Here is a 12,457-nt window from a genome sequence, read left to right as displayed (position 1 = left end):
GAGTTTTCTGTTGTTCATGTATCCCAACTTGATTCTTTAGTGGATTATTGACTGCTTGGAGGGCGGCAGAGAGATTTTACGCCAAGGGTTTCAGTTTCCTCTTCGATAACACATCGCTGTGTTGTCCTTGTGTTTGCATCTCTCTTCCTTAATCTTTGCCATTTAATTTCTGCTGTGGATATGATTTTATTTGGTTTAGATTATGTTATCAATTTTGTTTTAACTTATTTACATTTTCCGTACGTACATTGTTTATTGATAAGCTTGAATTGGTAATTTGTAAATTGGGGGTCTAAACATTCAAGGTATTTTATATACTAATTGAACATTCAAAATTCTTACATAAGTTTAATAATAGCTATGATCTTTGTCCTCCTAGGTCTCTTTGTCGGTGTCCAAGCCTCCACGCTTCTTGACCCTTAAAATCCTTACAAAGCTGTTCAACCACATTCCAAACCTACATCTTGCCTTTGTTTCCATCCACCATGGAAAGTCCTCCATAACAATTCAACAATCCATATCTGGATTCTCCACCAACCCAAGTACCTAATTACTCAAATATCTCCATCCCATAAATACTTGGAAAACGTAGAAAGGAATTGCAAATGTATTAGTCAAATATCTCCATCCCATAAATACTTGGAAAACGTAGAAAGGAATTGCAAATGTATCGAAGTACAAATTGTTAAATTATAATTTATGCTTCTCAAACTAGACAAGGTATCCTTTTTTATTTAAAAAAATCATTCCAACCTCACTAGGCTAATAATTATTATAGTCTACAAAAAGGCTAACTGCTGGTTCATCTGAATGAAATCCAATAGTCGTGGATTTTGAAAGTAAATTCTCATCAATGCCTCTAGCAAAGCATATCTTTAGTCTTTACACAACACACTTGCCAAACCAAATATCATTGCTGTAGTATATTAAAATGCAATATCAAGAACATGAGGTCCAGTTTAGACATAGGCTAGGATGTGGTGGATACTTTGGCAGTGAGGTGGAGGCTTTGATGGGTCGAATTGAAACTGGTGAGGACATGGGTGGATAGTCATCATTAGAATCTTTTAAAATCACTTAAAACACCAAATCATTCAAGTGACCATCCATCTCCTCCCAAAGTCTCTTCGGCGTCACATTCAAGACTTGGTCATCAAATGATGACTATTATTTTTATTGTCAATATGACTTGTCAACTTTTTATTTTAATTGTCGATATGACATTATGCCACATCAAATATAGTGAGTTTATTAAAATTGAATTTTATAATATTTGAATTTTAAAAAAATGCCACATCAATTAAAAATATGTCAAGTCATTATTCCATTAACTACATAGGTAATAACATTAATGACTGTTAAAAAAAAAAACTAATAATACTCATTATTGAAACTTGAGTGACCAATAGCACTCACTTAGAACATAAAAGACTAATTGTGTTCATATGATAAATTTCAGGGACCAATAATGTAGTTTTGCCAATAATGTACGAGTTGTTGTTGGGCCTTTATTTTGCAAGTTGTTGATGATATACGACTATGCAACAAAATATTATGCAAATGACATGTTGATGATATTTTTTAATAATAAATTGAAGCGGGCCATCCTATAATTACCCATCATATGATATTTTTGAATCTTTCAATTTGATTAATCGTATTCACTTACTTGGTCCAAAAATATGATGTGTTGATGATATCTTTTGATAATGAATTGAAGCGGGCCATCCTATAATTTTATCCATCATATGATATTTTTGAATCTTTCAATTTGATTAGTTGTATTCGCTTACTTGGTCCAAACATTTGGCTTCACTAATGCCTATATATAACTCTGGCTCACTAGCCAAATCTTTAAAACAGTTTGTGGATAATAAACAATACTTTTGTCGTCTTTATTCTTTAAGCCATAATGGTGAGTGGAAATTCCAACCAAATATTCATTTTTTGGACGCTTCTCTTGCTTGCCACTAGTGCCTCCTTGGTGCATGGCCATAAAGGCACAAGAGTTGGATTTTATTCCACTACGTGTCCTCAAGCTGAATCCATTGTTAGCTCAACAGTTCAAAGCCATTTCAATTCTGATCACACTGTGGCTGCTGGATTGTTGAGGATGCATTTTCATGACTGTTTCATGCGGGGTTGGGATGCTTCTGTCCTTTTTGACGGTCCTAACACTCAGAAAAAAGCTGAAGCTAACCTTGGACTGAGAGGATATGAAGTTATTGATGATGCCAAGACTCAGCTTGAAGCTGCATGTCCTGGCGTTGTTTCTTGTGCTGATATTCTTGCCCTTGCTGCCCGTGATTCTGTTGTTTTGGTAATTATTTTATAGAAAGAGTTACCTCCAAACTAGTTCGGAGGTCAATTCCTCCAATCAATTACGTGATGATTAACAAAATTACTTATCATTTTAATCATACGACTTGTTTAATGAATCATGTAGCTTTGTTTAAACTTGTAAATTGTTTTATAAGTCGTCACGTAATAGTTGAGAGGAAATTTTTTCAAATCAGTAGGAAGAAAAACTTTATTCTCATCCTATATGGTGGTATAAGACGAGGGAAAAGTAGAAATAGAATGTGGAATATATTTGTGTGGGTACTTGTTATTTTTATTTTTATTTTCTTATTTTTTTCAATAATTAACTGTGCTTCTGGACTTATCATGCAGGTTAATGGATCAAGTTGGGCTGTTCCCACAGGACGCAGAGATGGAAGGGTTTCATTGGTATCTGATGCTGACAATTTGCCAGCATTCAATGACTCCATCGATGTGCAAAAGCAAAAGTTTTCTGCTTTGGGTCTCAATACTCAAGATCTTGTGGCCCTCGTTGGTAATTTAACTTAATTTTCTTTAACTCAAGCTGGCAAGGTTTTGTAACAAAAGTGAGGAAGAGAAGTGCTACTAAACAATGAAACCATGATTATTGTTGGTAATGACTAATGAGACAGTAATCAACAAGTTGAATTAGAAAATGAAAATAACACACAAAAAAGGTAATGCAATAGATACCATAAATTTTGCTGTATAAAACTTACAAGTTGATAGGTTACTAATATAAACACACCAAAAAAAAAAAAAAAAAAAAAAAAAATTCAAGAATTCATTTTGTTGAAATGACACTGATCTTATTTTACCATGTTAGTATGTAATCTTTTAGCAATAATATTTTTTTCCCCAAAAGTCTCGACAATTTCACACTTCTAACCATTACAGTTAGATCCGAGAGAGGTATTGTATAGCATGGAGTAGCTAACAAACTATACATGGGCTTTAGCTGCATGGGACTGGTCTAGTAACAAGAATCTCTTAGTTTTTGTGTCTTAAAGAAGAAAGGCAAAAATTTCTCTTTTGAGATTGTGGCCCATCGTGGAGCCCTTTCTCACTTAATTAGTGAGATGAGTATTAAATTATATTTATATATATATATATATATATATTTTTTTTTTTTGGGGGGGGGGGGGGGGTGTGTGGGGGGTGGGTGGGGTTTGGATTGATTGTGAATAAAATGTATTACATTAAGCATAGATATAGGCCATAATTTGATTAAGACAAAAATCAATTATTGCAAAAGAAAACAAATATGAGACACACACACAAGACCCTTGATGAGCAAGGCGATCTTGCTATATAGCCTTTTTAATTTCACACTATGGACCCTTTTTTTTTAATTTTATTATATATATATATATATATATAAGATAGAAATTATATTTCAGTGTAATTTAAGCGTATATGTGTGTGAAGTTTGCTCCTACAAACTTAAATTTCGGCCCTTATCCCCTACACCCCACAAGTATTTATACTTGTGAAGTGACAACCGCACCAAGGTGCGCGGTGATCGCACTATGGACCCTTATTACAAAGGTTTTGTTTTGTTTTGTTTTGTTTTTTTTTTTTTTTTTTTTTTTGTTTTTTTTTTTTTTTTTTTAATTTCATCAAATACTTTTACATAACCAAAGGTAACATTTTTTTTCTCTTTCTAATAGGAGGACACACCATAGGAACTTCAGCTTGCCAGTTCTTCCAATACAGAATGTACAATTTCACTAAAGTAAGAAATGGTGCTGTCGACCCATCCATCAACCTTGCATTTCTTCCTCAACTCCGAGAACTCTGCCCACACTATGGAGATGTTTCAAAGCGAGTTGCATTGGACACTCATAGCCCTAATAGGTTTGATACCTCTTATTTTAGAAATCTAAGAATTGGGCAAGGGATTCTTGAGTCTGATAAAATGTTGTGGAATGATGCTTCAACAAAAGCCATTGTCCAACACTTGTTGCTTGGTTTGAATTTCAAAGTGGAATTTGGGAATTCCATGATTAAAATGAGTAACATTGGTGTGAAGATAGGCAATGCTGGTGAAATTCGCCAAGTGTGTTCCAAAATTAATTGATGATATAATCCTATAAGATCAACTCACTTGGTGGTATTGTGTGTGTGTGATGGACTCAATCAAACGAGTGAGTGACAATTCAATATGAAAGTAGGCGTGAAATTTTGCCTACAAAAGTATTGTAACTTATAGAGTACCTTTACTTCCAAAATTAAAAGGAGAGGGATTGAAAAAGAGTATTGCAACTAATAAATTACCCTTACCTCCAAAATTTAATGGAAAGAAAATAAATGAAGTGTGAAGAAGAGATTGATAAAGAGGCATCCTATTTGACCCATTGCTTGTGGTGGAATGCTGGCTTTAAAGTTGAGATATTTTGTACTAGACTTGTTGTGGCTAGTTAATATTATTGTAAGCACTGAATTTTAAGTTGGGAAATCAAATAATCGAAATAGTTTCATAAATGAATATTTGTATTGATGAATGAGTAGGCACAATTTTTTGAAATTAAATTTCATTATAACATAATACTCCTTTGATTTGATCTCTTTGAATAAATCTTTGATTTAAGTATAATCTCAATTCAAACACTAGATGCTCCTTAATTTTATTGGGAAATGGATCAAGAGATCTTTGGAAAGAAATTATGATGAATTTCTAACTATATGTTTTTTAGAAATCCTTCGCTCTTCGTGTTATTCTTGTGTTCTTTGGGTTCGTTTGGATTGAACTTATTGTTACTGAAACTGAAAACTGAAAACACTATAGCAAAATAATTTTTAAATGTGTGAATAGTACCGTGGGACCCATTTTTAATATTTTTTAGTACGTGAACAGTGCTGTGAACAGTGATGCTACAGTGATAAATAGTAATTTTTGTCCCTTGCACAGTGAACCCATGTGAGGTTACTGTTCACGCGCAGGGGGGAAAAAAAAGTGGAAAACGTGAACTGAAGAAACGTGGACGCACAGATGCGCACCCCAAACACATACTTTGTCTTCAAAGATTGTAATGGAAATTCTTTTGGACTTTAGGCTTGAATCCATAGAATTTCATTAACTTGCAATCTCTTGAAGTTTTCTAACAATTTTGAATTTGATTCTAGTGCACTTTTAGATCTAGGAGGATGATTTGAATGATTTAAATTTGAAGGTTGGAGTTCTTGAAGTCTTTAAAGCTTGATTCCTATGGCGACTTGATATTTTTCCCTTCTGTATGAGAGTCGATGTCAACTAAATCATGTGGCCATTTTGCATAAACATAATCACTATACGCCGTATAGCTAGGGTTGTCTCTTACTCCAATAATAAGTATTGAGAGACAAAATTAGAGTTTCATAATGTTTTGTATCAGGTGACATAATGAAATTGATAAAAATGATGTTAATAGTATGTACGTGTAAAAAGTATATTACTTTATTCACAATATAATTATTATAAAAAAAAATAATAAGAGTATTAATTTTTGTCCTTAACATTCGTCTTTTGAAAATTAAGATCTTGTTGTTTCTTGAATAATTTTTAGCTACGTATTCCCGGAGCATGGAAAATATTAATATTTTCTCCTTTCACATTTATAATAAGATTTACCATGATTATGAGAGGAGAGAGCACAATTTTTTTGTGCTCCAAAATACCTAAGAATTTTCTATTGTTTTCTGAATTATTTGAATTAATGAACGTAACTTAATAAACTTACTAACATGAATGTCTCAATGTCCTAAAAAGTTGGGACTTTTTATCTTTACATGTAAAGCATGTGATAGCTGCACCTATATACAACTCTGCCAAAATATTGGTGGTGCTAAAAAACTAAATTGCTAAAAATTTTTAGCACCACTAATTACAAAAATAAGAGCACATTGGTGGAGTTAAATGTATACTCTTATATTTTAGCTTTTCAGTGCATAGACAAAGATAGATGTGTACTGTAGCTCAAAGGATTAAAAAAAAAAAAAAATTGCGTTCACATTGATAAAGATTATTTAAATATATTTCTTTTCCTTTTCTCCTTTATTCCCGTTGCAACTCAGTCCTCTCTTCCTCAACCTCAGATTTTTTTTGAAATCAAATTTCTCTCTCCCTCAACCTCACTTGCCCAGTTGCTGACTGTCCAGCTCTAGTCATCTCGTCCTCCACTCGCCGCCGATCTCCCCTGTACTCTTCTCCTTTTTTTTTTTCCCAGATCGGCGTGTTGGTTTGTTGGTTGTGGGTATAGATCGGTTTGCTGGGTTTTATGGGTCAGATTGGTTTGCTGGGTTTCATGGGTCAGATCAGCGTGTGGTTTGTGGCTAGTTGTGGCTTGTGGCTTGTGATGTGTTGGTTGTGGCTTGTGATGGGTGTTGTGGATAACCGTTGTTGAGGTGGGTTTGCGGTGGTGATAATTAATTTTATTTTATTTTAATTTGAGTCGTGGGGGGCTGGTTGTGGTTGCGGCAGTGGGTGGTGGGTGGTTGTGATGGGTTGGTTGTGCTGATGGAGTTGGCTGGGTTTGGGGTTGCTGGGTCTGTGTTTGGCTGATTTGGGGTTGTTGGGTTTGATGGTGGTGTCATTGCTTGAGGACAGCAAAGAATAGAGAGAAAAAAAAAAAGATGAATGGTATATTGTAGTGGATATATTATTTTATTGTGTTATTTATATTATTTTATTGGGTTGAAAGCTAAAATAAAACCACTGATGTTGAGTATTTTGTAAAGTGAGAAGCTATAATAGATAAAATAGCTTTTGATGGAGCAAAATAGCTAAAATTATAGCTTCACCAATGTGGATGGTCTAAAAAATGTGCAAAGTCACAATGAAAGTAAAAAATTATTCGTGGGTTCCAGTTAACTCAACTGATAAAGTCTCTGATAGTTGAATAAGAGATCTGGGGTTCAATCTTCACCTACACCAAAAATTTATTGGTGTTTTGGTCTGATGATTCTTAGTTTAATGATAAATAACTATCATTAGGAGCGGGCGTCATAGGTTGAAACTCTCTTTCAAAAAAGTCAAATTATTCTACTTAAAATAATCGAAATAAGTAATATAGTTCATCAATGGTCATTCTACAATAATAATCAACGCCCTAAAAAAAAAAAAAACTCCTAACAAGACCCATGTGCAACTGGGAGAAAAATCCATAATATTCCAAAACTAAAACCATTAGGGCCCATTTGGTAGAAGAGTTTGAGTAATGTTGTTTGTAATTTTTTGAAATATGTATGGGTGAAAAAGTGTGTAGAAATGTGTCTGATATTGTTTAAAAATTGAAAATATATTGTTTAGCTATACCAAACAGGCCCTAGTCACTAAAACACCATTCTTTGTTTAGTGCCCCCAAAAAAAGAAACATCATTCTATGACATTTAATTACTAATGCAAATCCTAAGACTTTTCCTGCACTACCCTTACCCTGTTTCATTCTTTGTTTAGCGCCCCCAAAAAAAGAAACACCATTCTATGACATTTAATTACTAATGCAAATCCTAAGAGCCTGTTTGATAACGTTATTCTAGTAATGTTATTTGTATTTTTTAAAAATATGTGTGGATGAAAAAATATATGAAAATACATGTAATGTTATTTAAATACTGAAAACTATTGTTTAAACTCACCAACCAAATAACCCCTAAAGCTTTTCATGCACCACCTCAGCCCTAGAATCTCATCAAAATAGAAATGGAGTGATGAGTTTTCTGTCCAAAAGGTGTGTACACCACAAATTGGATGCGTACGCATCTTATACCTGACATATGCACCTTTTGTAAGTTTGAGTGAACAAAATACATCTAATCCTGAAATTCTTTTATTTTATTGTTTTTAAAAGCAATCCTGAAATTCTAAAGTAGAAGAGAAAAGTAGGGAGGCTCAACGGTTCAGTAATAATGATAAAGGTTGAGGCTCTTGATCTCTCTCTGTAATTCTGTTGGTGTTTTGTGAATAAAAATTTCCAGTTCATCAAAAAAAGAAAAGAAAAGGGTAATAATAACCAAATGACCTAAACTAGCTATACAAACCATTAAAATAAATAAATAAATAACGTACACAAAATTCGTAGACTTGGAAAAAATCATTTTAGTTCATTTTGAACTACTGCTTACATGATTGAAAGTAGCTAACAATAATATCAAATATTTATCAGATGTTGAAAGAAATACTTACAGCTTTGAAATATTATATATATATATATATATATATCCATAGACAGAGGTCAAAGAATATGATACTATAGTGATTCAATTTCGAAAACATAATAACTCAATCGTCATTTATATCTAGGTTATAAATGACAATATCTCAGTTGGCATTGAGTTTTATTTAAGAGTCCAAACCAGTAGGTTCTTTGATAAAGATGTGTCCTATACTCCTATATATGCCTGACAGGATGTAATGTTTTTACTCTATAAAATTTTTCTCGCAACTAAATTGCATGAATTTTTTCCAACTCATTACGTGACACTCATAAAATTATACACATGTATTAAATTACATAATTTATAAAATTATTTAAACAAATTACATAAATGTTAAATAAATCATGTCTAAAAACTACACATAAGTAGTTTATAAAATTGTCACCTAATAAGTTGCTAACTAAGGGAGAGGCTTGGGTCTACTGCATATTGTGCATTGGACCCAATAGGATATTGAAACGTGAAAATTCCTAATTATATGACAATATCCTATCAGGTTTAGTGCACAAAACACTGAACCTAAGCTAAAACCACTGACTATATCCCCTATAGAATGCTTGCTATCATGCTATAGGCCAACAGCTAACTTTGACTAATTGACAAACAGTATATGATAGATGGTACGTACACATGGATGGCTAAGTGAAATATATCCAGTAAGGGGTTCAAAGATATATGGCGACATATGTATCTTTATTCCTTGCTAAAAATCTATGAGAGAACATTCAAAATAAGGCTGTGTTTGGTTGGATGTAAAAATATTTTCCCAGTGTAAAATATTTTTAGGTGAAAATATTTTCCGGAAAGGAAAATATTTTTTTAGTGTTCGGTTGCATTTTGAAAATTGTATTAGAAAATATTTTCAAGTGTTTGGTAACATTCTGAAAAATACAAATTTTCTATTGGTTTCTCACATTTTCTCAACTATTTTCTCAGCTTCCAAACAAATTTATAATAGAAAATTGCAAGATGTAAACTTTTTAAAGAAACAAAAATCAAAATAAAACCATTAAACTTTCAAACTCGGTCAAACAAAGAGGGGGAGGAAGAAAGAGTGAGAGATTGAGGGAAAGAGCGTGGTATATCGAGAGAGGTTGAAATCGGGTCAAGGCTTTGATCTGTGTTTGGCATTGACGACGAGCTTCAGCGGTGGCGAGAACGAGATGACAAGGCTTTGATCTGTGTTTGGCGGTGACTTTTCAATCTGTAAAACTTGATTTGAAGGTATGGGTTGGTTCGAACAAGGGATGGGTTGATGGAGGTGGGTCGGTGAGGACGAGGATGAGGGATGGGTCATCGGAGGACGAGGACAAGGGATGTGTCGGCGGAGTGGCTTGCATGCGACGGTGGGGCTGTGTGTTGAGGGGTGGTTCTGGGCATCACCAGCAAGGATGGGTTTGAACAAGGACGGCGATCTGACTGGCGAGGATGTGCTTGGGTTCTTCAGGTGGAGTGTGCTTGAGCTCTCTCTCTTCGGGTGTGTATTTTCCGGAAATTCGTTGAAGGTAAAATAAGAATGGAAATGGTTTTACGAGTGAGAGGGGTTATGTTACGGTCAACGTGTATTTGAATTTACATTTGACTGAATTTTCTGTAGCTACCAAACACACAAAAGGCTATAAAACCATTTCCTGAAAGCGTTTTCACCCGAAACAAACGCAGCTTAAGTGTCGAGTCAACTAGTCAAGTGCCATTTTGCATAAAGCAATCCAGATAGGGTTGTCTTTTCCAAATCAAGATCTTGTTGCTTCTTGAATTATTTGAAACAATCAATAATTTATTGACAAAATATGTTTCTTTTCCTCTTTATTTCTTTAAATATAAAATTTAATAATTATAATGATTTTAATAAGTATTTAATTTATTATATTCATATGTGGAGCTATTTGGTCTACCATATATGACGCAGAAAGATTTTATTAAAGGGTGTAAATATACGGTGTTGTGATCCTTATAGAATTTAATCTAAATTAAAATTATATATTAGAATGATGATGTGGAAGATGTGAACTTGCAAAATTTTTTGCAGAAATATTAGAAAAAGTTAAAATAAAATTAAATATTTAAATTAAATATATATATATACATTATAGACAAGTGGGAAGATGCAAAAAAAGTTGTTCAGCTTTTCTTTTTTTACACAACTATTAAAATGCTGCAAATGGAAATTATGTCATTAATTGGTAAGCCCATATAAAAATCATGTTACCAATAATCATTGTTAAAATATTATGATATATATATATATAGATATATATATATATATATATATTTTTTTTTTTTTCTTCTAGCATTTGTATTATTTGAATTTATGGAATCAACTTTAGTGTTGTTACTAAAATTATTAACATGGCAAACTAGGTGTGCACACGATGTGCCATGTCAATTTGTTTTATACTAATAGATGAGATTGAAAAGAGCACATGAGGACTGTGCGGCTCACTGACGACAGTAGCCATATTACCGCTTCCCAGGCAAAGAGTTGTATGGTACTCACATGCTCGATGGCAACCAACAACAATCAAAAGGTGAACCACGCATTACTGTTCTTGAAAGGCAGGTGCAGACTTTAGTTGCGGCTGTGGAACAACTTACTAAGTAAAACGACGACTTGGAAGAACAATTACGCCAAAGGAACGCTGGGACCAATGATTAGGAAGAGGAGCAAGAGGATCACAACCCCCAGCACACCGCCAAAAGGTGAGATAGAGAAGGACCAGAGGGCAGCAATGCCATGAGTAGATAAGAGCAACAGGATACCAATCATCCATTTGTCGCAAATATGGCATCGCTGCAAATGGTTTTAGAGATGCAAAGGATGAAGGAGAGGATGAGCTTCATGATAAATGCCCTCAAGGGATGGGTGTCAAACGACCTCAAAGAACTAGTCCATCGGATGGATTCGCCCTTCACAACACTTGTCACTTCATTCCCCCTTCCAGCAAAGTTCTATATGCCACAGATAGAAGCCAATGACAGGTCCAAAGATCCCTTGGATCACTTGGAGTCATTCAAAACCTTCATGAACTTACAAGGTGTTCCGGAAGAGATCATATGTTGAGCTTTCCCAACTATGCTGAAAGGTCCCGCCAGGGTATGGTTTAGCAGATTGACACTTAACTCCATCAATACCTTCAAAGAGCTAAGTGTGTAGTTTGCATCACACTTTATCAGGAGGCATAGGTACAAAAAATCTACTGCGTGCTGATGAGCATCAAGCAATGGGAGGATGAGACATTGAGGTCCTACACAACACGCTTCAACAAAGAAGCCCTTTTGATAGATGAAGCTGATGACAAGATACTTATTGCTACTTTTACCAATGGCTTGCAGAAGGGGAAGTTTTTGTTCTCTTATATAAAAACGACCTAAAAACCATGTCAGACGTGCTTTACCATGCCACTAAGTACATGAACGCAGAAGACGCATAACTGGCTCGAGAGGAAAAACCCAAGAGGAGGGATAGGCAAGAAGATGCGCGGGGATAGGCGCTCTAAACCGCCCATTGAAAGGTTTACTAATTTCACCCCACTGACTACCCCGATTGATCAGGTCCTAATGCAGATCAAGGACGATACGACCTTAACGTGGCCTGGTAAGTTAAAGGGAGATCCCAACAAAAGGTCCAAAGACACATCTGAATGCTACGAATTGAAGCAATAGATCGAGGCCCTCATCAGACAGGGAAAGCTGCAATGATTCACTAGTGAAGAAAGAATAGATAACAGCCCACCGCAAGAACATGCTGGTAGGAGGAATGGCGAGCGCCCTAGATCGCCCTTAGGGGACATAAGGATGATAGTAGGGGGCACCATAGTTGCTGGCTTGACCAGGAAGGCATGAAAAACCTACCTTAGGATGGTTTAGAATGTCCAGCTGACGGGGTTTGTCTTAATGATGGCATGGGTGGACAACCCCATAGTTGGGTTTTTAGAAGAAA

General features: G+C 34.7%; 1 protein-coding gene across 1 annotated transcript; it reads left to right on the top strand.

Annotated features, from left to right (window-relative positions):
- The first annotated feature begins 1,889 nt into the window (after positions 1–1,889).
- LOC126704571 (cationic peroxidase 2-like) lies at positions 1,890–4,644 on the top strand. Its single transcript, XM_050403568.1, has 3 exons — positions 1,890–2,320; positions 2,674–2,836; positions 3,993–4,644. The coding sequence occupies exons 1-3, from the start codon at positions 1,913–1,915 to the stop codon at positions 4,400–4,402; spliced, it is 981 nt and encodes a 326-aa protein (XP_050259525.1). The 5' UTR covers positions 1,890–1,912; the 3' UTR covers positions 4,403–4,644.
- Positions 4,645–12,457: the final 7,813 nt, after the last annotated feature.

Source organism: Quercus robur, chromosome 11 (assembly GCF_932294415.1).
Source record: "Quercus robur chromosome 11, dhQueRobu3.1, whole genome shotgun sequence".
Lineage (NCBI taxonomy): Eukaryota > Viridiplantae > Streptophyta > Magnoliopsida > Fagales > Fagaceae > Quercus > Quercus robur.
This window is presented reverse-complemented; position numbering and strand designations above follow the sequence as displayed.

What these genes read in the sequence shown, in the direction of transcription:
- LOC126704571 (XM_050403568.1), top strand. Translation starts at nt 1,913, where the DNA reads ATGGTGAGTGGAAATTCCAACCAAATATTCATTTTTTGGACGCTTCTC. An exon ending in CCCGTGATTCTGTTGTTTTG is followed by an intron (nt 2,321 to 2,673) that starts GTAATTATTTTA and finishes CTTATCATGCAG; the next exon opens with GTTAATGGATCAAGTTGGGC. An exon ending in AGATCTTGTGGCCCTCGTTG is followed by an intron (nt 2,837 to 3,992) that starts GTAATTTAACTT and finishes TCTTTCTAATAG; the next exon opens with GAGGACACACCATAGGAACT.